A 24,802-nucleotide genomic window follows, 5' to 3' on the forward strand; every position below is an offset into this window, starting at 1 on the left:
GGAAGTAGTGAGTTTTTGAATGGTTAAGAAGGGCCATTTGGTTGGGATTTGAACAAGAGCTGCTTTAATAGAGATCATGGCTGCAAAAACAAACTGCAAATACAAAAGGACAGAACCAGAACTGTGGCTACCATATTTGGCTATTCACTTTTAAGTGATATCATAGATGAATAGCAGATAGCACCAATTTGGTCAATACTGTACAGGTATCACCTAAGCGTAATAGCACTAGGGACATTTCTAGTCATCATTATCATAATCTTGTTCATCACTATGATCTCTTGCGAGAGCGTGTGGGTTACCAGTCTTCACTGACATGGTAAGTACACAGTTCTATGCAGGGAAGATTGTTCAGACTCCAGACGTGGTTGACTGTGCAGCAGCCCCCACTGGTAAAGGCACAAATAAGGTCTTATAGAGGCTCAAAGATCATTGGGCTTTAGAAGAATATAGAAAGTAGTTCACAATCTAAGTTTTCTCTATCCATGTTGTGTTGGTGACCCAATATCTGGTTTGCCTATGTGCAAAGACATCCGAATCTTTGTTTGCCAAGATACGTTTTTGTCCTCGTGTGGTGGAAGTTTGGCCAGTGACTTGTCCTTTTCAACAGCTAGATTGAAGTGCTAGCATTTCAGGTCACTGTGGATCTCCTTTTCTTCCTCGCTCTAGTCATACAGCACTACTACCTTGCTACAGCAATTGCAGCTTGTCCATCACTCTGTCCCAATCTGGCAAGATCTCAGAAGCAGTGAGCTCCTTTCATTTTGACATTAAACACAATTCCCCTCCTCCCCCAATACCAAATAGGGATGACAAAGAACAAAGAAGTGTACTTCAGGAAGTCTGTTGTTGAAGTCAGGAGTGAGTCTGTCACAAATTGCATGCACAAGTATGAAGTGATGCTTGTCAATTGTGCTGGTAATGGTGCCTGGTTCAATACATGTTATCAATGTGTTCCATTTTTGGAAAGTAGTGACCTGGAAGGAATAAAACATCTGTCAGGTGACCGAATAATCTCTATGGTTCCTTTGACACCATGAGACCCAAAAGCCATATTGGCATATATAGTATGCAGAAGCATCCTTGTGTCCACTGCCCGCTGAGTGCTGTATAAGTCTTGGGCTTCTTCAGCACTTCTACTGGTGATGGACTTTGCTATTTCACCATTGGAAAAGCCTCCAGCAAAGAGAAGTGTTTTTGTTGGGTGTGCTCCTACACTCTCGGGTGTATTTTTGAACTAAATATTCACAGAGGAATTTTACAAGTGACTATTTGTTGGATGCCATGTTTAGAAACTTTTTCCATGGAGGCACAGGGCATCTACCAGTCACCTGGTATTTCTTATATCCAAACTTAGATCCTGTCTGGCGCTGTCTCCCTCTGCAGTTTTCACTGAGTTACTGTTGTTTGAGGAAGTAGGGCTGTATATCTTTGTAGCAGCATAGACAGAAGAAGACCCTTGTAGTTAGACAGTGATCTTATGTACCTCTCTCCCATTAGCTAATAAATTCAGTGCCATAAGGGGACTATTGTTGCTGTGTAATTAGATGATTTTGCTTTAAGATTCATTTTACTTAAGTAGGAAGAAAAGCACGTTCAGTGATAAACTGCATCCTTAGCAAACAAGTCTTCCACAGCTATTCTGCAGAATATGTCATCATCTCATTTTTGAAGTGCTGCCTCCCTTAGATTGCTCTCTCAACTGTTTCAATTTTATGGAGTTTGTCTGTTTTTCCTCAAGCAAACAATGCAACAGCATCAATCGCTGGAGGACGGGCTTGCTCTGGTGGCTATAGAAGCAGATGAACCTGATGCTCTCTGATCAGATTCAGAGTCTGTTCCCCTCCCCCTCCCCCGCCCCCGGGTTCAATTCTGACATGTGCCAAATACAAGTTGCTTGTGTATTTCTGAAAGCAGCCCCTGTGACAGAGTCTTGGTGATGCAGCATCTAAACTAGAAAACTCATTCAGTAGCCGCCAATACAATTCACGTCTCCTGGTTTCTGCTGTCAGAATTCTGTCCAGCACTGGTGACTTTTGACAGTTTTTCATTCTTTAGATTTTTTTGACAAACAACACATTTCTCAGAGTTTATGGGGAGTCTTTTCTCTATGGCTTTTAAGGGGCTTGTATCCCTTGTGTCTTCATATACTATAATTCCCTTGTAGAGGTAGAATTCTCAAAGTATATTGTTAGCATTACCACCACCACCACCACTAAATTAGATACAAATTAGATCTCTATGAATCAAACTATACCATAGAATTTCTATGGTTAGAAATCCCAAGCTTGAATAATAGGAATATAGTAGTAGAAATATACTGCAGACCATCTAACCAGGATAGCGATGGTGAAATGCTCTGGGAGATTAGAGTGGCTATAAAAATAGAAAACTCAATAAGGGAGATTTCAACTGTCTGTATTGGGACCAGTGCTACTCAACATATTCATAAATGATCTGGAAAAAAGAGGTAAACAGTGAGGTGGCAAAATTTGCAGATGATACAAAATTACTCAAGATAGTTAAATCCAAAGCAGACTACAAAGGAATCTCACAACACTGGGTGGACTGGGCAACAAAATGGCACATGAAATTAAGTGTTGATAAATGCAAAGTAATGCACATTGGAAAACATAATCACAACTATACATACATAATTGGATCAAAATTAGCTGTTACCACTGAAGAAAGATCTTGAAATCATTATGGATAGTTCTCTGAAAACATCTGCTCAATGTGCAGTAACAGTCAAAAAAGCTAACATTAGGAGCTATTAGGGAAGGGATAGATAATAAGACAGAAAATATCATAATGCCACTATATAAATCCATGTTATGCCCACACCTTAAATACTGTGTGCAATTCTGGTCAGCCCATCTCAAAAAATATATATTAGAAATTGAAAAGTTACAAAGAAGGGCAACAAAAACGATTAGGGGTATGGAACAGCTTTTGTATGAGGAGAGATGAAAAAGACTGGGACTGTTCAGCTTGGGAAAGAGATGACTAAGAGGGGATATGATAGAGGTCTACAAAATCATGAATGATGTGGAGAAAGTGAATAAGGAAGCATTATTTTTCCTTTCACATAACACAGGAACCAGGGATCACCTAATGAAATTAAAAGCAGGTTTAAAACAAACAAACGGAAATACTTCTTCACACAATGCACAGACAACCTGTGGAGCTCATTGCTGGAGGATGTTCATAGAATTGTAGATTATTAGGGTTGGAAAGGACCTCAGTAGATCATCTAGTCCAACCCGCTGCTCAAAGCAGGACCAATCCCCAAGTGGCCCCCTCAAGGATTGAACTCACAACCCTGGGTTTAGCAGGCCAATGCTCAAACCACTAAGCTATCCCTCCCCTATTGTGAAGGCCAAAACTATAACTATATTCAAAAAAGATTTAGATAAGTTAATTGAGGCTATGGTACATCAGCAGCTATTAGCCATGATGGTCAGAGATGCAACTCCATGCTCTCAGCGTTCCTAAGCCTTTAACTGCCAGATGCTGGGACTGGATGACAGGATATGTGGATCACTTGATAATTGCTCCGTTCTGTTCATTCCCTCTAAAGTGTCTGATATTTGACCCTGTTGAAAGACAAGATACTGGGTAGATGGACCATTAGTTTGACCCAGTATGGCCATGCTTATGTTTTTATGTCAGTATCAAAATGCCCATTTTTGATTAGTGAGCACTTTGATGGAAGCTATGTATTGTCATCTCTAATGCTGAACTGTGCATAAATGTCATTGAACTAAAAAGCTAATTTTTTTTAGAATATTTCAAAGGCTAGTCCTGTATGCACAGGCAATTACAATTTAAAACCTTCTATCAGGCAGACTAGATGCTACATTGTATGTACAAAAGCTTACAAATGGAAGCATTGCATTAGTAATTCACATACATCTATATCTACCCACTATACAGTACAAAGTATGGGCGTGCAATCTACTGGTACGGTACACAACCTTCAGTATGAGACTGATCTGGTCAGAAAATATCAATTGAAAATATAAAAAACTATTATAATCACTGTGAGGTACTTTGACAATTAAGAATATGCGATGTGAAAACATCTCATGCTAGTACAGCAGTTCTCAACCTGCGGGCTGCATGTGGCCCATTTAGCACACAGCTGTGACCCAGCTCAGCTGTGTGCTACAGGCCGGCCCGCATGGTGGGGTCTGGGTTCCCGGCTGCCCGGTGCAGTGGGGTCTGGGCTGCCCTGCTGCCCAGCATGGTGTGGTTGGGGTCCAGTCGGGGCTGCCAGCCTGACCTGCATGGTGGGGGTCCAGGGCCAAGGCTGCTGGCTGGTGGGGTTGGGAGTCCAGGGCTCCCGGTGGCCCCACAAGGTTGGGCGGGTGCCTGGCCCCGCCAGCTCTGGGGCAGCCGCCTGGCCCTGCAAGCCCTGGGGCAGCTGCATGGCAGGGGTCCGGGGCAGCCGGCTGGCCCCATGTGGTAGGGGCCCAGGGTCCATATACGGACCACAATGATAAATAAGTTGAGAACCACTGTGCTAGTATATTGTAAAATTGCATATTGCAGATACCAAACAACTTCATTATTTCTGGCAAAAAACCCAATGCTTGCCCATGCAAAAAACACAAAAAGATCTTTTAATGTATTGTCATTTGGTAGCTTTGACCTATAATTTTAGCACCTTAATCTGCTGTTTAAATTAAACAGAAAAACTGTAGTCGTAGTCATGCTGCAGTGTTTCTGGAACTGTCCAAAAATGACACACACTCATTCTGGGTACCATTGTTTCACATCACCTACAGGCCTACAGCACCACTGGACAGTTCCACATTATACCTCTTCTAAATGTACATAAACTAAGCTTTGAAATGATATGTAATATGGATGGGGGGGGTATATTAACCTCCAATAATATGGCCCTCTGGAGAATTGCCACATGCCGGTGAAGACAGGAACAGTGTATTCACTAATGACTAGATTCTGCCCAGCTCTTTTGGAGGTGTGCTGCAGTGGTTGTGCAGCACTGGTGTGGTCCATGGAAGATACAAGCAGAATTGCAGTCCCTCTCCAATACCTAATGGATGCACAGTGCCCCAAAAGCAGTGCTTAATTTTTGCCAGGGCTGAGCCCTGGCACAGTTAGGCTTGGCAGTTCCTAGCCCTGGCACCTCTGAGCTTGCTGCACCAGTTATTAATGTAAAAAAATTGCTTGAGCCCCGGCACCTAATTGTGTGAGCCCCAGCATCTCTTTCATTACAAATTAAGCACTGCACTGCATAAAAGGGACAGGAAGGTGGGCTCTGACTTCCAACTGACCCATGCAGTCAGATAGCATACAGGAAGGAGCAGGCTGCATGCCACAAAAGGGTGTGATGGCATGCATGCTCCCCCTGTGGTTGGGGAATTCGGGGAGGCAGTCTGCCTGCCAGTGCTCGTCCTTCAGCAGTTTTGCACTCTGGACTATGTGTAACTAGCATGATCTAGCCCTTATTTATAATGTTTTCAGTAGCGAGTACTAGGGTGATGTTCAGAGTGGCCATTTAAATCTCTGTTGCTCATTACTTTCTCAAAATATTTTCCTTTTGGGCTAAAAAGTCTCAGTCTAAAGATGAAGAAATCAACATTGCCCTGTTCACTCTTAAATGAAGTTATCTGGGCCAGAATTTGTTACTCTGGTTTTAAGTGCAGGTCTTGCTAGCAGTTTGTTTGGAAAACAACTGATTGAGTTTTATTCTGTTATACATTTCACAGATAAATTTGGTCAGCGAGCATTTGTTGGAAAAGTTTGCATGGATATCAATGAAATTGTTCCAGAATACAAGGAAACCACTGATGAATCTGTCAAGGAGACAGAAAGGTAAAATGATTATACTGATAGTATTATATTTTCTACTTTAATTAAAAATACAATTTCTAAAGGACAGGAAGGCTAGTTAAGGATTAAGCCTAAAACTTTAATGTGTAGGAAGTAACTTTTATTCATCCTTTAAAAAAAAAAAAAAAAGTCTGATTCTCCTCTCACATGTCCCACTAATGCAACAAAATCTGCGTCAGTAGAATTTCTCCTAATTTACAACAGTGTAAATGAGAGAAGAATCTGGTCCATACAATGTACATGTATGAATTTGTGAGTACCCATGCTTCTTTTAATGACTCTGCTGAAAAGGCTGAGGTTTAACATGAAGGACCTGATACAACAATGAATTAGATTGGGCACCAGATTGGTGTATGGATGCATGCTGATCTGGGAGCCATTTTGTGAATATATAGGTCACTACCCTTGCAAGTACTTGAGCATATGAGTAAAATTACACGTGAGTAGTCACACAAATGCTTAAGTGTTTGGAGGATCAGGACCATATTGGGAATACAGGATAATGTAACATACGGCAATCTAAATATTGTATGGAGTTAGTTTGGAATTCCCACATTACTTATGTAGATTATTCCAAGTGAATGCTAGTAAAATCTTTTTACCACTACAAATTATCATGGGTTTTTTTAATGTCATATATTTAAAGAAGAGGTATTTAAAAAAATAGGTTTAAAGATTGTTATTAGTGTTGTACTAATGTTTTTTTTCCTTGGCTGTTCACCCATGTTTCCTTAGTACCAACTCCAGCAGTATAGGCATTAGAGCAGTGGTTCTCAACTTATTTATCATTATGAGCTGCTTATGCGGCCCACGCTGTGTTACCTGGGCCACAGGGGCTGAATGGTAGGTCAGCGGCAGCCTGGCCCCTGACCCCCGCTGTGTGGGCTGGGGGGGCTGCCCACCCCAGATCCCAGACCCCCACCACATGGAGCCGGTTTGCCGCCACAGACCCCTGACCCCACGGCTGCCACGGCCCCCCAAGACCTTTAGTTCTGGTACTTGTTTAAAACATCAGAATGATCTAAAACAGCTTTCCTGTCATGTGTTTGAGATTCAGCATCATGGCTATAATAAGAATGGATGCTCTATAATTTTTGAAAAGAGGAATTCCAACGCTCATGGATAAGATAGCTGTGTCCAGCCTGGAAGGTTTGCTTTTGTGTGACCTGGACTTCAGCAGTGAAGTGGGAGAATCTCTTCCTTTCTGTTAAAAAAGGAAACTTTTTTGGCATGTTCAACTTAATTTTTTTAAATATGGTCACTATTTGAGAACTGCTCAGAGTTTTAGACTATTAGAGGTAAATTCGTGAGCATAGTTAGGTTAGGAAGTCAAAAGAATGAAATAAATGTGGTTTATCACATAGTCCCATAACTTATCACATAGATTCCAATAACTTATAGCGAACTGTTTATATCATATATATGGAGGCGATATATAATACCTTGCATTTATCTTGTACCAAAGTGTGGAGAGAAAGTGGTAAGTGGGCAGGACTAGGAGGAAAGTAGGTGGGAAACTCTGAAGTCTAGATAAAAAACCCTGTATTTAAACCTGAAACTACTGTAGATTAAACTGATTGGTTTCAGTTTTCAGTGTAAACCCCTGAACTGTCCAAGATTTGCAAGAAACTCTGTCGTCAGTGAACCTCTAGACGCCAAGGACCTTTCCTGCCCCCACCCTGCCACCCACTGGTGGGCCCCTAAGATCCTCTCACCTACAGGAACGTTAGAATCTTGTCTCCCTGCATCACAGGCCCTCAGAATACTCCCACATTCCAAAATTTGGGGACATGGTATGATTTGGGGGCCAGCTTTAGCTCAGCTCTAATGTCCTGACCTCATTTAAAAAAAATAGATATTTGTAGAGCCACTTGTGCTCTACTCTTTTGTTTTGAATGGAACAAACAAGTCCACATTGTGTTTTCAAATGTGTAAAAATTGCATACTCTAAAACCTACATAAATGCTCCCTGGAAAATAAAAGGATACCCCTCTGGGCACTTTAAGTGAATGAAGGATAGAGAATCTATCAGTTTAAATCTCAATACATGTATCTACTGTAAATGAAGCATAAAATATTGCAATGTTCTAAAAATAGGATTTTAAATAATAGAATAGATTCTATGCTCTGATTTAAATTCATGTGCAGCCAAAATTAAGATGTCTTTTTTTAAATAGGGCTGCTATAGCATATAATCATGCTTTCTGTTGATTTAGTGTAACATGTATTTGATTTCCACTGAGAACACAGAGTAATTACCACATGTCTGGGGTTAATTACTACAAGTGATAAAACTTCTGCATATTTAGGGCCGGATTCTCAGCTGGTAAAAATTGGCGTAGTTCCACTGACTTCAGTAGATCTGTGCTGATTTACACTAGCTCAGCAACTGGCCCTTACAGTTTTCAACTTTCTACATAAAATCGATTCACATGTGAAACACTTAATAAAACACTAAGGTAAATATTTTTCCTAGATTTCTTAATTTATAATACTGGTTACTTTTTCCCCCTTCAGGTTTGTTAAAGAACTACTGGAAAAGAAAGTAAGTAGAGTAGCTTTTTTATCAGCAGCGTAACTCACATTCTGTACTGTCATGTACTTTCCCCCCCATTTGCTGTATGAAATAGCTAAAATTCATTTCTCCTTTGTTTATATTCGCTTTTGCATTCCCTTTTTTTCTATGAAAATAAAATGAAGATTTGGAAGGAAACAATCCAGTTTGAATTAATAAAATTGTTAACTCTAATGACAAATCAGTAAAGATAGATTTAATGACCCATTAAATCCTGAGTCTGTACAAACTTGTTTGGGAGCTGTGGGTTTGAGTTGGCAAATGTCAGTGTGACACAATACATTCAATATTGTTTGGTCAGAGCACTGCAGAATACTATACTTTGAGAAATAACTTATTTTCTTTAAAACTGCTTATTTTCTTTAAAACTCTTCCTACAAAGAACAATTCTATAGTCATAGGAAGAAATAAGCTAATAAATCATTTCACTGTTTATAAACCATGCTATGAGGAGAAATTTTTGTTTAACTCAGAAAAAATAGTTGCCTTTTAAAGATAATGGCAGTATGGTGCCACAACTTTATACTGCAGTTAATAATCCTTTTCCACATTAGTTTTTTGGATCAGCACATTTGCTCACATGTGTGAAGAAGATTCTAAAGAAAATCTGCAGATATATTTTATGGCACTGTTTCTATAGTCAAGGAACGTTGTGACTTTTCCTTGTTAAATTTCTTTTTTCAGTGGTTTCATTTGTGTGACACTTGTTGCCAAGATTTCAAGCTTGATGCCTAAAGTTAGGCACCTAAATCCATATTTACTTACCTAAATAAGTGACCTGATTTTCAAACTGCAGCTGGGAGCTGAGTTGAAGAGACTGCAGGCCAGAACATCTGGCACTCTTCTCTAGTGGTGTCACATGCACAGTGACAGGCTGGCATACTGCATGTGAGGGCCATCAGGGAGACCAGTAGTTGCCTGGCACTTGCCCGTCGGACCCCTGTGAATGTTATGCTATTTTCTATTCTGTTGTGAATCTTCAACCCAAAATGCCATGCTTAAATTTAACGGCTAATTCTACTTTGTTGAGTATAGTTATGTTAGAGGCCTAGAGTTTAAGGCCAGAAGGGATCAGTAGATCATATTATAGTCTGATCTCCTGTATACTATAGGTCACAAATGCCTTCCTTACTTAATATGTCTGGTCATCTCACTAATCTTCCTGTCTATGGAAGCCAGGAGCCAGATTGTAGCCAATGCACCTGCATGGAGTGGAGAAACTGGAACAAGAGGAAGGCACAGGAAGTCCAGTGCATCCTGGAACTACCTGCAGCCTGCATCAACCCCTACTTCAAGCTGCATCTTAAGTCCTGTCTACACAGTGATAAAAAACCTGTGGCACCAGAAACTGGCCCTTACAGTTTTCAACTTTCTACATAAAGCACCAAGTCCAAGAGCCTGGGTCATCTGACTTGCACTCGCGGGACTTAAGCCGCATGTCTAGAAATAGCAGTGTAGACATTCAGGCTCAGGCTGGAGCCCAGGCTCTGAGACCTCATGACCTGAGCCCAAACGTCTGCACTACTATTTTATAGCCCCACAACCCAAGCTTCATGAGCTTGAGTGGCTGTGTGCCGGGTATTTTATTGCACTGTAGACATACACTTAGTGGCACAATCTGGATCATAGAAATCAGAGATGGGAAAAGCCTATTAATTACCTAATTCACCCCTTCCTGGCCAATGCATGGCTGCCTTTTGACAATGGATGTGAATATATTCTTCCAGTCCAGTTAAAATTTCAGTGATTTCAGGGAAGGTTGCTTATGGAAAAATCTTTGTAGTCTACTAAAATGACTTATTGAAAAAACTTGGATTCTCTATTCCTGTGACAATGGTTGTAATAAAAATCAGAAAATTGCTGTATAGAGATTCATTCATATGAGCAATGGATACAGTAGGAAAAAAAACAATACAAAATAAAGACCACTCCTTTTTCATCATCATATAAGCTGGAGGGTCAGTGCATTCTTGGCCCTGATGCACAGATTCTTATTTGCAATCTCAAGTATGCATTTTGAATATTTTCAGTATCAAAAGGTACAACCCATAGTGACGCCTCGTTTTGGACCTTCCTGCACTGAGAAGTTGCTAAGTAGACTTGGTGACTTTGCGAAGGCTCATGATATCCACGTGCAGGTAGGATTTGTGAGCTCTCTAAATACCTTTTTTCACTGGGAGAAAATGCACAGGGCAGGAAATATTCATGAGAAATCAGTTTCAAAAGCTTCACTGTTTATCTGATGTTGCCTGTTATAGTTCAGAGCAACTACACCTGTATTCCCCCTCATGGCCCAGCAAGACAACCCACACTAGACTCCCAGATCCTCATCTCACTTGTCTCAGGTGGATAGATGTGTCTCTGACTGGGGTTTTACCAGGCTGTGAATTCCCCAGCAAGTCAGATTGCCTAACCAGGCCTGCTTTATTTCTCCTCCAAGGCTATATACAGTGTAATTGCCCACAGTTAGAAGTTACCAATCGCCCTTTCTGAGCAAGCACATTATTCTTAAGGTAAAAGCATTACAAGGAAAACATATTAAAACAATAAGTGAACCTGATAAGCTTACCGAAGATCACCCCCTTTCTCCAACACAGGGTCTGGCCAGTGGTCAGTCCTTCAAACCCCACCAAGGAGTTTTCATCTGTTAGCTCTGAACAAGCACACCTATAAATGTGTGAGTCACTCCTTTATATATTTTGGGCCTTTCAGCTTGGGACCCTGGGAACAGGTAATCAGCAGACAGTCTCTCTCTCTCTTCAGGGCATAGCTTCACAGGGCTGGGATTTTGCATAACCAGAGGCAGGGGTGGAGATTTGCATTAACTTCCCCCTTGATATTTCCCAGGAAATCCACTTCACATGCATTTTCCCAAAAGCTCATTCTTGTCTGCCACATTGTTCAGTGTAGTACTATAACAAACAGCTCCTCATTTCTCCTGCACAAAGCAGATCTCAGCACAGAAAAGAATGAGCCTTTGTATTCAAAGCATCTTAATTTAACATCGTTAAAAGAGATGTGCATCTTACTGTGTCATTAAGTAACTGCAATTTAGAATTAAAGTGCTTTTTAAAGCTTACAGCTGTGTTAAAGCTGGGAGACACTTCTTGGTTACATAGTCTTAATTACATACTACACTAAAACTACTTTTGGGTTATTAAACATTACAAGAAGGGATATTTGTAAATATTGGAAACATATGTTCCAGAGATAGTACAGAGTGGACGAGATTCTCAGCCACACCAGAGGAGTACACAGCAGATCAGAGGAAGTCGGGGTAATGGTGTCCTTTGTGCTGCCCTGAATCTGGGTCTAGACTGTGTTGGTCTGGCACCTCTCCCCTTATCCTACTGGTCCAAAGTGCTGCTTTAACATTTGTCAACCACCAGTGACCTTGAGGGGTTATTGTAGCATCTGGGATTGCTGTGCTGGGCAAGAAATCATTTCTTGCCGGTACTGCACTCATGGGAGGGACACAAGTGGGGGCACGTAACCTCCCCATGTGAGTCCTCCCAGCCCCGGGCCCCCCCAGTCTCCTGACGCCCCCCTTACCTGCCTAAAATTTTACAACTACAGTTGTAAAATGATTCTTTGGGCCGCTGGTGCCACCTGTACTTCCAGGTGTCACTGAGGATCCAGCAGCACCTCAAATTGAAAACTTTTTAAGTGAAAGGATAGGAAGGACAATCACTTCCCCGCTTTCCCTTAACACACTGTCAGTGCCTCCCTTATGTCCAAATTAAGCTTCTGCCAGCTTGCCTTTATCTAAGTATTGCTTTCCGCCGGGCACTAGGAAAGCAAAACTAACTAGTGGAAATGTAGCTGCTTTATCTTTCCGGAGGGAAGCTGAGAGTTCGAGTCCAGCTGCTGGGATTGTGAATTTAGCCAGCTGAAAGGCGCTGGCATGGCAAACCTAGGGATGGCTCTGGTTAAAGGAATTAAGCACAAAATGATTGCAAAGTTCTTGGATCAGGTTTGTAGCAGTGATGGAATAAACTGCTGGCTTAAGTGAAGTCTCTGGTTGCTTCCAAATCATTGGAAGGACCTCAGTCCCTTGGTTAGAATGTGCCCATTAGTATATTTCATAGTTCAGAGGCTGGAGCAGGAAAGAGGCCCTAACAGTAAAGAGGCAAAAATGGAGATGTTTCCAGGTCCTTTTAGCTTCTGCCAAGTAAAGGGAAATCTGTTCTCACTATGAAAGATGGTGTTTGGAGTCATGTGGGCAAGTTACATGTCCATCACCCCCATTCATATTGTAGTTAGAACGTTCACAGGAAAAGTCCATTAAGTGTAGACAGTTGTTTTCCAGGGTCCATCGTGAGCTAACTGTTCCTTAATTGGCCATTCAACTTGACTTGTCCCTTCATGTACTGGCTAAATACCTTGTGGGCGTTACCCCCAGGAGCAAACATGTAGCAAACACAGCATAGAAATAGCATAATCATAAGTACCAGCTATTTCACGTACATGACTATTCCCAAAAGAGATTCTGTGAAATAAATAAATAAATAAATCACCCCACGTACCTAAGACCCTATGTGCCAGCACCATTCCCCACCGAGTTTTGGTATCTGTTATGTAACAGCAGAGATAGAGCCAGTGACATGATTCTGTTTAGCCTAAAAGGGCGAGGTTAATTTTTAGCTGTTCACGTGTGACTGCCCTTTTTGAGCCTAGTCATTGAGGGCATACTGGCACACATTCGGGTTAATGCTTAAAACACACTGAGGCCAGCTGTAAAATGCAACTGATTTTCCATCTGTTGGATCTTTGTTTAAATCTCACTCTATTTCCACTATAAAAGAGGATATTATGCGTCATATACAAAGAATAAAGCATACTTTTTTTCAACCCCAAATGAGTTTTATTTTTGACAAAAGGAAAAACAACAAAGAAAATCTTCATGGGATAACAAAGTCTGTGTATGTCTCCTGGTTTATGGGCACCGAGCAACTCTAGGAACAAAACAGGCAACAAGCTCTGCAGCTGTGAAAAATTCCTAAAAATTGAAAGATACAATACACACAAAACATAAAACCCATCACCTCTACCACACACAAGGATCCAGAAAAGGGAAGGAGCAGAGAGGGAAGGAAGATATGAATTGAGAAAAGGAGAGGAAATGTAAAGAGGAAAGATTTATAGGAGAATCTTTCTTGATCTTTGAGTTCTCTCTTTCAGCCAGGTATAGTGCATTGTTTCTAGACAATGACTTAGATGCAATAATAATTCCCCCAGTATTTCAGCCCTATATTTGGTCTAACATAGCTCCAAGTATTACAAGGGGAAATTTATTTATTTCACTACTGGTTAGCTGCGTTTTCTTGTTGCATAATTCGATTGAACTCCCTGGTATGTTATTCTAGACAGAGACCTACATCTTTTCCCTATTTTATTGTTTGGTATTAGATTCATCTTGTAATGCCAGGTTCATGATCAGACATTTTTCCAGATCATGAAGGTCACATCTGGAAACAATAGCAGCAGAGGTGTCACGTGCGGAATAGAAAACAATAAATCCCAAGGGCATGTAGCCAGATATGGAGGGACAGAGGCTGCTCAGCCTGCAAAACCACAAGAGCTGCTGCCCAGAAGTGCATCTTTCATTTATCCAGTCAACCAGGCCACTTAGGTCCTTTAGTTCTGTGCCCATACAGATTTCAGTCAGCTTCTTCATAGCACCATTTGTGGGTGGAGGACACTAATGACCAACTCCTGTGCCTTTGACTTGGTCCTGACCAAGGTAAAACAGCAATACATATGCTAAAAAACTTAAACAAAGTCTTGGTTTAAGTTTGTTAGCATATGTAGTGTGCTGATAAGAATGAATGCCCTAGCTGTGTTCTGCTCCTTTCCCTGCTGCTGCAGGGAAAGTGCCTAGCCATCGTTCTATGATTGTTTCCACGCTGTCTGGAGAAGCTCATGACCACGAGTGCCAACTTCAGTGCAGACCGTCAAAAATAGAACAGAAATCCCAAATGGTTGCATATTCTATACTTAGATTTCATCCACCCAGTAACTAGAGTAAACTCCTCAGGCACTATACAGCCTTAATGTGGGGTCGCAGGTGGTACCCTTGGGCATTCCAATCTCTCTTGTCACCCAGGCAATCTTGTCTCTGTGACAGATGGTCACTTTTTACACCAAAGACAACAAAATATTCAGGTTACTCCCAGTCTCAGAAGACCAGTCACTTAGCCCAGGTCAATTTTGCACCTTAGATCTCACACCAATAACAATGCTTGTAGCTCATCCTCTAATGAACTAACTAAAGATTTATTAACTAAGGAAAGAAATGAGAGTTATTTACAAGGTTAAAACAGGAAACAAACACGCACAAATAAGTACCAGTCAGATTAAAAAAGGTAATATGAGCTTCTATAATGAACAGCTCTATATGTTCTTTAAGGCAGACCCATTGCAAACAGCATTGGGATTTCTTATGCTTATGTTTAGGAATCTTTGCTCCTCAGACTCCAGATAGCATAAAGATCCAGTTTCTCCTTATCAGGGATTTTCATCCCCTTTTCCCCAGAGTCCAAACTGATAGAACAAGTGTTGTCCCCGATTCCTCTTCATGTGAGTGGGGAGGGCAAATAAAGTATTTGGCATTGTGATGTCTTACAGTGTCTCATTTGGTTTCAAAGGCTCTCTTGTCTGCATGACCAGCACTTTACACTAACTAATGCTTCTTTCCTGTTCAGTGAGTTACACAATCACAGATGTTTACAATGCAAAGCATGTACTACAGAGGTTATGAGTGAGATCAATACATGCAGCATCCTGCACTATTCATAAGACCTAGACACCAAACACTTTCGTACAACTGTAATGTTTATCTTAACAATGCTAACACCAGACTGGTAAGCCAGACTGGTTTCCAGCTATCTATTTGTCAGTGTTCACTGAGGCTTGGGGCTTTGGCATGAGCTGACACCTGGTCTGCCAGCATCACAGTTGCAAGTCTAGTTAACTGTTAGGCCACCCAGAGTATTTGTATGGTCAGTTTTTATTGTTTAAATCTAAAAAAGCAAATACTGATTACTGTTTTTTTCCCCTTACAGAGTCATATAAGCGAGAATGATGGAGAAATCAAACTTGTGCAGCAAATGTTTCCTGACTATAAAAATTATACTGATTTATATGATAAAACCAAGCTACTTACAAGCAAGGTAGCATTAAGGAACACACTGTTATATAAGTTATGAGATTTATCAATATGGACAATATACTGGTGAATTTTATTCACTGCCCTCAGGCTTGAACAAGTTGCATTGCTGTACATCCAAGGAGATGCAATGAAATCTGAGCGAAGATAATGTAAATATGTAAAAGCAGCAAAGAATCCTGTGGCACCTTATAGACTAACAGACGTTTTGGAGCATGAGCTTTCGTGGGTGAATACCCACTTCAACTTGCATCCGACGAAGTGGGTATTCACCCACGAAAGCTCATGCTCCAAAACGTCTGTTAGTCTATAAGGTGCCACAGGATTCTTTGCTGCTTTTACAGATCCAGACTAACACGGCTACCCCTCTGATACTTGACACAATGTAAATATGATTTACTATAGGGATAGTTACTGATAACAGACAATGAAAGCTTTAAATATGCAGGTGTTCCAGAGCTCTGCTCAGCACTCTTTAGGAGAGTACAAAGGTAAAGACAATTTGTGCTCCCAATCTGGTTTGTAATGGCCCCCTAGAGAAGTTGGGTGGGGAAAGGACAAGAGCAGATAGTTTAGAACTGACTATGCAGCATCTGGGGATTTCCCCAGAGAAATCTCCAGCTACCCTGCTATTGTAGTTTTCCTACCCCTTCCTGCTGCCTGAGGATTTGGCCTATTGACTTGTGTATGATCCACTTCATTTTAAAATTTTATGAATTGCACATTTTAAATTTTTTTTTAGCAGTCCCTCCCACACTTTTTTTCCCACTGAGTAGTAGACCTGCAATTTCAAGATATTTCAAATGAAGTTTACAAATTCCTCATATGTTGCATGAAAACTTGTTTATATACATGTGTGTTTGAACTAGTGGCAATATAAATCTCCAGTTTTTCCACACACATCTTGGGGGTGTGATGTTTTCCAAACCATATTTTAAGGGTGCAGTGTTAACTTCTGCTTTATCAGTGAATACAGTTGTGTTCTGTGTTACTATTAGATTTATATTAACATGTAAATTGGGGGGAGAAATATGCATACGTTTCTTAAAATTGTCAAACATTTAAAATCTTAGGGGGGGAGATTTCCAAGGTACAAAGGGCAGTTGGGAAGTCTTGAGGCACTGAACTTTGTGCCTTGGAAAGGCTCCTCCAACTGTACACATCTACATAGCATTTTATTAGACAAATAAATATAAAATTACTAGTTTATAATGCAGTATTTACTACCCTTATCATACAGTGATAAAGTCTATGCACAATAAGCTGTTATGCACCTGACAATACCACAGATCAAAGTTGACTACTGATAAAACAGGACTTACTAAAGTACATATCCCTGACCTGTTATACTGTTAAGTAAAGCACTAACATTCCTATAGAAAATCTAGGAACCAAACAGTGCTTTCTGACACAAGACTCTTTGCTCTATAAATTGTTCCTTTAAAACTAATCATAACTAAAGAGTAAAAATTTCTAAAACATCACGTCGTGTTTTACTTCTTAAAAAGTAATGCCAACATTTCAAAATGCACATTTGCAGGTTTGGAGATGAAGGGTTTTTCTTCTTGAAAGACCCGATTCAGCAGAGAATATTACGCATGTGCTTCACTTTAAATGTGACCGGTCCCATTGGTCTGGATTTTCAACTGAGTCTGAATTTCGGGAGTCCTGAGCCAGATGGCCCTTGTGCAGGGGGGAAGGGATAGCTCAGTGGTTTGAGCATTGGCCTGCTAAACCCAGGGTTGTGAGTTCAATCTTTGAGGGGGCCATTTGGGGATTGGTCCTGCTTTGAGCAGGGGGTTGGACTAGATGATCTTCTGAGGTCCCTTCCAACCCTAATAATCTATGATTCTAAGTTAGGGCTTCAAGGGAACAGCTGTAACTTATTTGTCAGCAGAAGACTGGGCCTAGCAGAGTTCCACTCTGCCATAGCCACTCTCACTCCTACACCAGGTGTTGAGGGGGCATTGGCATATTTATGTGGCGCAAGGTAGACTTTGCAGAATAGAGGATCCAGCCCATGACTCCAATGAGACTACCCAGGTGGAATTATTCAAGTGTTTAAAGTGAAGAACATGCTTAAAGTTTTCTATTGAGTTGAAGCCCATGTATATGTTGAGTACTCATCATGCAAAATATCACGGTCCAAAACTTTTACTATATTTCTAGATGCTGACACCTTCACAGGCTAGGTGGCATGCCTCAGTCATAAAGTAGTGTGTGATAGACAAATACTTCCCCAACACACTTCTACTGTGAACCAAAATGCTGCAAGCCCTTTACCAAAATTAGAAAAACAATTCTAATTTTTTGGGCACTCAAACATACTGTGTTCTAAAACAGTGAAATGGACAATATTGCCCTTTGACTCCTCCAGGAAATCTGATCATTCTAAAGTTGATGGCAAAAACTTTAAAAAAAACAGATTTATTTGGGGAAAGGGAAAGATACTTGTTATATTTTGAAATGTCAGACTGTTGGTTGGAGAGTTTATGTCCCTGTTAAATAACAAAGCATACAGGTATAGGATCTTATATATATTGTATGTTAATAAATTGTGTTTTGTTAAATCCACATTGTAGGAGGCTAAAAAAGAAAAAAAAAACTAATTTCCACACCAAACTTTAATTTAAAGACATTCCAGAGCTGATATACTTGTGCAAAACATAAGACGGGACTGCAGGAAACAAGTTGCTAGAAAATAGCCCAGAATCCCTGTAGTGTTTAGTGCTATCCTCTTGTCCTCAGTGTACCCCAGAATATTCCCTATCAGTACCTGTGAGGGGTTCAGCATAATGGTGATTAAATCAGACCTACACTGCTCACGCACCTAGGGAATTCTTGCCCAGTGCCTTGTGGCTCCTGTGCGACAGCTATAGAGCCGACGCAAGAATCAGCTCCACTATTTTTCCTCTAAAGCAAGGAGAGAAAGCCAAGGGAAGTGATTAATCATTTAAGGCCTGATTCAAAGCTCACTGATGTTAATGGGAGTTTTCACTGACTTCAATAGGTCTTGGACCAAGTCCTTAATACACACTTCACCTCTGACAATGGGAAAGGGCATTATGGATAATAAAAACAAAATAATAAAGTCACAGGCAAAAAAAGTAATTTCTGTGTTCTGTTGTTTCTCTCTAGACTGTGATGGCCCATGGCTGTTATCTCTCTGATGAAGAGCTGAAAATTTTTAGTCTTCGAGGAGCTGCAATTGCCCATTGCCCCAATTCAAACATTTCGTAAGTAAAGAAATAGCTAATGGGATACAATAGGCAGGGCTGTGGTTCAGTGCTGTCAATTCTACCTGCAGTGACTAAATGTCATGATTTATAGGACCATGGGCAACCAAGGATAGTCGATTATTTTTGGTCAAGGTCCAAATTTCTTAGTCAAGGTATAGTCAAGGTCCAGATTCCCAATAAAATAATAAAACACCAATAATCATGATAAGATTTTGGGGTCCATTCAAAAGCATCTGGCAGTCCAGATTTGGCTCGCGGTCTGCCTACTGACTACCCCTGCACTAGAGTGAGGAATACTTGCTCACGTTCCATTGCTGCAGGATGTGGAACAGGAACTGCTTTGTGCTGACAGAGCTCTTTGGTCATACATTGACCTATAAGTACTGGGATATCTCCCCTTTTAGTACATTGCCCTTGTTGAAGCACATGACAGATTTAGTAGGAAACCCCCACTCTCACCTCTGGTTTACAGGAAATTCCCATCTATTGTTCCCTCACTCTCTCCACGTATTCCTTGTAGGACTGAATAGCACCCAACTGACATGGCCAAGCAGTTTGGGGAAGGTACAAGGGAAGAATGTTGCATATTGAGGTGTTGTCTAGATTAGTGAGGTTTGTGTTATGTAGAGTTGATCAACATTTTCCCAGTGGAACATTTTTCATTTGAAAAATGCTGTTTTGTTAAAATTGAAGCTTCCTGAAATGTGTTGATTTTGCTTAAATTTTATTTTAAATAACAAAAAGCATTCTGACCATGTTCTCATTGGAATGGAATGTTATGTCTCATTTCAAAACCGCCTTTTGTTTCAAAATTTATTGTTTATTATAATATAAAAATATCAACATTTGAACTAAACATTTGACTCCAAAACAAAAATACAGGAAATTTCTCAGTTTTCTGATTGTGTTCTTATTTGGACAGAACACAGATTTTGGTATCATGGAATTGCCCATGAAACAGAAATTCCAGTTCTTGCACAGCTCTAGTTCCATGCTTGTTTACATTAGGGTTTGCACAGGTGTGACTTACCCTGGGAATGCTGTCAGTGCATGTTACCAAGATAAGTCATACAGGAGCAAGCCCTATTTTGCTCTAGTGCAGTGGGTTTACATTAGAGCATTGCATAATTTCCCTAGAACTAGACAAGCCCTGCAAGCCTCAATTAATTGGCTCCATAAGGAATCCCAGATTTGTTTCAACTGCTCTCCTGAAACAGATTTTATCATATAATGGGATTTTGTTTTTATTTTTCATATTTATAAATCAACCATCTTGACTTTCTACATCACATATCACATTATATATGAAAGAAGGCCAAGTTATTAAAAATGGAAGCCTAAAGCTAAGCTCTTAGTCTTTATTTAGGCACCTAAATAAGTAACATGATTTTCAAAAGCACTCAGCCGCTCCTATAGACTTCAGTGTATTTACATGGGTATAAGCAAGATCAGACTCAGGCCCTAAAGCAGTCTCATTTTATTGGTATTATTTTCATGCCAAAGGCTGGAAGACATGTAAATTAAAGAAGCAGGGAATTTAGCCCCCCTCCTTGCCTTAACTCATAGTCTCCTCAGTTGTTTCTCTCACCACTTACTCTCCTCTGGCTCCTGCCCTCTTGTGTAATGTAACCATCATCCCTTCATGGAGTCTCTGCCCTAAGCAGTCCCCGGTGACAGGCCAAGTATCCAAGCAATCGTGTCAGTGCGCCTGACGCCCTGTAATCCCCATCAACCACCTTCCAACTGCCATCGAACCTTCCCTAACTGCTCAGTTGAATCATTTAGGGCATTAAGTTACACATGGCCAGTTTGTAATTTACATTTCTTCATCTCTGCTTTTGATTTTTGGCCTTCTTTGCCGTCTTCCTTTCTGAATATACTAAGGCCCTGATTTTCAGTAAGTGAGGCACTCAGTGAATACAAGACTACAAAAGTGGCATACTGAGTTTTTATTTTATCCTTTTAATGATCAAGGTTTTATAATTCAGGTTTATGAACACAATTTTCTTTATTTCTATTGCGTAGGCATCATCCACTACATCGGGGTGGGCAAACTTTTTGGCCCAAGGGCCACATCGGGGTTGCAAAACTGGATGGAGGGCTGGGTAGGGAAAGCTGTGCCTCCCCAAGCAGCCTGGTCCCCACCTTCTATCTGCCCCCCTCAGAACCCCCGACCCATCCACCCTGCCCTGCTCCTTGTCCCCTGACTGCCCCCTCTCAGGACCCCCCGCCCCTAATCGCCCCCTCCCGGGACCCCGCCCCTCTCCAACCCCCCTGCTTCCATTCCCCTGACTGCCCTGACCCCATCCACAGCCCCGCCCCCTGAAACCCTATAACCATCCAACTGTCCTTGTTCCCCATCCCGACTGCCCACCCCCAAACCTCCGCCCCATTCAACCGCCCCCTGATCCCTGTTCCCCGGGGGCCCCCAGCCCTTATACAACCCTCTGGCCCTGGCCCACTTACCACGCCGAGCAGAGCATGCAGAGCAGCATATCTGGCTGCTGCGCCGGCCTGCCGCTCTGCTCAGCGGGAGTGTGCAGCTCTACCGCTCAGAGCGCTGCCCCCGCAGCAGTGTGGCTCTGCAGGGGAGGGGCCAGAGGCTAGCCTCCCCGGCAGGGAGCTCAGAGTCTGGGCAGGACTAGGTCCCGTGGGCTGAATATGGCCCGTGGGCTGTAGTTTTCCCACCTTTGTGCTACATACATTTTGGGAAGTGTTTTGTATACTGAAGAGCCATTACCATGGAACTGTTTTAGGGCCCTCTTCTTCTGTCATCACTAAGGTAACCCATCCCCGTCCCCCCCACTGCTTGAATGCAGGAATGAGCCTTTAGTCTTTTTCTGTGTTTGTCATGGAGGATCTGTTTCTTTCCAATCCAGGTTGTGCAGTGGCTTTTTAAACGTACAAAATGTTCTGAAGCACAATGTGAAGCTTGGTCTTGGCACAGGTTAGTAATTTACTGTAGAATCACTTATTGGAGAGCCTATTTAGTGCACAAATGGCTAGCCACATATTCACGTTAAAGCACTAACGTTCTCCCAACCAGTGGGCCTGATGTTCCATTACTCTGCATCTAGAATGGGTCAAAAAATTTTAGAGAAATGTTTTTAAAGTGAATGAAGATAGTTTTGTTCCACTGGTCAAAAAAGAACTGAAGTGGGGTCTGGAATTATTTTCTAGATTGTAGGAAAATAATCTATATTATTCTGCATGTAATCTGTATTACCCTTATAGAGATGCTCATGCACATATAAAAATCTTCTTTAGGAATTAGGCAATAAACTCATTGAAGACTGGTCATAATGATGAACCTTTCCCTATTTATCTCATCTGCCATTACAGAATATTAAATTTAAAAAGTCATACAATTTCCACCCAGATCATTATCCCCAAAAAGCTAATTTTTAAGATTTTTATCTATTGTAGATGTTGCTGGTGGGTATTCATCTTCTATGCTTGATGCTATCAGGAGATCGATGTCTTCATCTAATACCCTTCTACTCAATAAAGTGACCAGTAGAGGCTTAACTCTTAAAGAGGCTTTCAGACTAGCAACTCTTGGAGGGAGTCAAGGTAAAGAAACATGTTTTTCCTCTAGAGTGTGTGTGTGTGTGATGCTTTGATTACAGCTTTGCAGTATACTGTCCTCTGTCCTTAAAATGGGGCCAGATTTTAGGATCCCCCCTCCATTGTAAAACTTTTGGCAACAACATGGAGTTATTTGACAATGGCCTTGCTTTCAGATTGGTTGCTTTTTCTGGCTCTACAATCACATCTGTTGTACAGAGAAAGATAAGATTTTCTGCAGTGGTATGAACCATATGATGTCAGAAGGGCATTCATGTTGACATAGCCAGTTTGAGTAGTTGAATCTTGTTAATTTCTAGGTGCTTTTTCCATTTTTTAAAAATCCTCAAACATTTCTTTCACTTGCGGATGACGGATTTCTAAATGTTGCAGTAACTTAAAATGCTTTGTATTCTCACCAGCCAACACTGCACAATTGCTGTAAAACCATGTGTCTTATATTTGTCATCACATTCATGCATTTTCTTTCTTCTTTTGAGTCCTGCCACCAGGGCCATCCTTACCCATACGCAAAGTATGCGGCTGCGTAGGGTACCAGGAAATTTGGGGTACCACATTTCCTGGTGCCCTGCAGGGCCGCCCAGAGGATTCCGGGGGCCCGGGGTCTTCGGCGCCGGGGGGCCCTTCCATTCCTGGACCCGCCGCCGAAGTGCCCCGAAGACCCGCGGCGGGAGCCCCCCGCCGCCGAATTACCGCCGAAGCGGGACCCGCCGCCGACGTGCAGCTCGGTCTTCAGCGGTAATTTGGCGGCGTGGGGCTACAGCCGTGGGTTTTCGGGGCACTTCGGCGGCAGGTCCCGGAACGGAAGGGCCCCCCGCCGCCAAATTACCGCCGAAGACCGGGCTGCACGTCGGCAGCGTGTCCCGCTTCGGCGGTAATTCGCCAGTGGGGGGTCCTTCCGCCCCGGAGCAGAAGGACCCCCCGCCGGCGAAGACCGGGAGCGAAGAAGCTCCTGCGCCCTCTTGCCCCACCCCCTCTGGGCAGCCCTGACCCTATTCACCCCCCCCAGAACACCCACAATCCACCCCCCCATTCCCTGCCCCCTCCCCCAACCTCTGCCCTGACTGTCTCCAGGGCTCCCTGCCCTTTAGCCAACCCCCCCGCCCCCAGCCTCTTACCCCCGGCTCCTTCCTCACGCGCAGCCTCAGCGCCTCGCCGGAACAGCCGCAGCGAGGGGCCGGCGGGGCCTGAGCTCCGTCCCACTCAGAGCTGCGTGGGGAGGGGGCGGGGCTGGGAGCCCAGGGCCCAGCGGAGGGAGCAGAGCTCAGGCCGAAGCTCCCAGCCCCGCCCCCTCCCCACGCAGCTCTGAGCGGGGCGGGGCTCAGGGGCCCCGGCTGAGACACACCGCTTGATGTGCTAAGGCTCCAGGAGAGGGGCGGAGGCGGGAGCCTCCGCTGTTCTCTTCGGGGCCCCTGCGGAGCCCGGGGCAAATTGCCCCCTTTGCCCCCCCCCTCTGGGCGGCCCTGGTGCCCTGCACAGCTGCGTGCTGCTCCAGCCTCTGCCCCACCTCTTCCCTGCCCCCACCCCTACTCTATCCCACCCCACCTCTTTCCACCCCTGCTCTGCCTCAGCCCTGTCCCCACTCCACCCTGTCTCCAACGCCCTCACCCCTGCTCTGCCCCAGCCCAGCCTCTTCCCGCCCCTGCTCCACCCCACCCCCACCCCAACCCCTCTGAGGACTGCTGCAGGGCCAGGCTTGCATTCACTGGCAGCAGGAAGTGCAGTGGCCTGGCCCCAGCTGCGCTGCCAGTGAGTGCTGGGGGGGTGGTTCCCCTTTGTCCCCCAAGCCAGCCCTGCCCCCCCATGAGGGGGCTGCATAGGGACCCAGAATAGGTAGGTATGGCCCTGCCTGCCAGAATCTTTTTCACAAAACAGTCCTTGCCAAATCACTTCTCAGCCAGACCTGAGCACCAAGAAAGTATAAACAACATATGCAACGCGGTTTTTGAGAGACTCCGTAGTGTCTTTAACCTATAGCAATATAGCCAGCACATCCAGTGTTCCAGTTAATATGTTTTGAATGAATACTTACACTTCATATTTTCTGTAATAAGGTTTTTAATATAGTTTATACTGTTCAGTGGAAAGCAAACCCAAGCATGGGTACAGATTTAATACTGTTTAACTAGCAGAGGCATTGTCCTCAGGCACATCTTGCATGAGTCTACATTTGCCATGAGGTTCTCAGGTTCCAGCAATATGGGGTCTTTAAAAAGGGCTTAGGTCATATATTGATTATAGGGCTTATGTCATATATTGATTTTTTAAATTATTTAAATTTTATTGAATCTCCTTTTTCTAAATTAGTTATTTACACATTCCCCTATCTCCCTTAGACCTCTGCAGTTTAAGAAACTGTGGATTATATAG

The 24,802-nt window shown here is 42.6% G+C and overlaps 1 protein-coding gene across 3 annotated transcripts in view; it reads left to right on the forward strand.

Moving 5' to 3' along the window:
• GDA (guanine deaminase) overlaps nt 1-24,802 on the forward strand; it is a 50,503-nt gene that overhangs the window by 18,387 nt on the left and 7,314 nt on the right. For 2 of the 3 annotated variants that reach the window (XM_039543767.1, XM_039543768.1), the window contains exons 5-11: nt 5,739-5,844; nt 8,380-8,407; nt 10,468-10,575; nt 15,502-15,609; nt 18,744-18,841; nt 21,724-21,791; nt 22,271-22,417. In XM_039543767.1, coding sequence (XP_039399701.1) covers nt 5,739-5,844; nt 8,380-8,407; nt 10,468-10,575; nt 15,502-15,609; nt 18,744-18,841; nt 21,724-21,791; nt 22,271-22,417 — 663 coding nt within the window. The remainder of the gene's footprint in view (nt 1-5,738; nt 5,845-8,379; nt 8,408-10,467; nt 10,576-15,501; nt 15,610-18,743; nt 18,842-21,723; nt 21,792-22,270; nt 22,418-24,802) is intronic. The other variant, XM_039543769.1, reaches the window with a different exon arrangement.

This window comes from Mauremys reevesii, linkage group 6 (genome assembly GCF_016161935.1).
Source record: "Mauremys reevesii isolate NIE-2019 linkage group 6, ASM1616193v1, whole genome shotgun sequence".
Classification (NCBI taxonomy): Eukaryota; Metazoa; Chordata; order Testudines; family Geoemydidae; genus Mauremys; species Mauremys reevesii.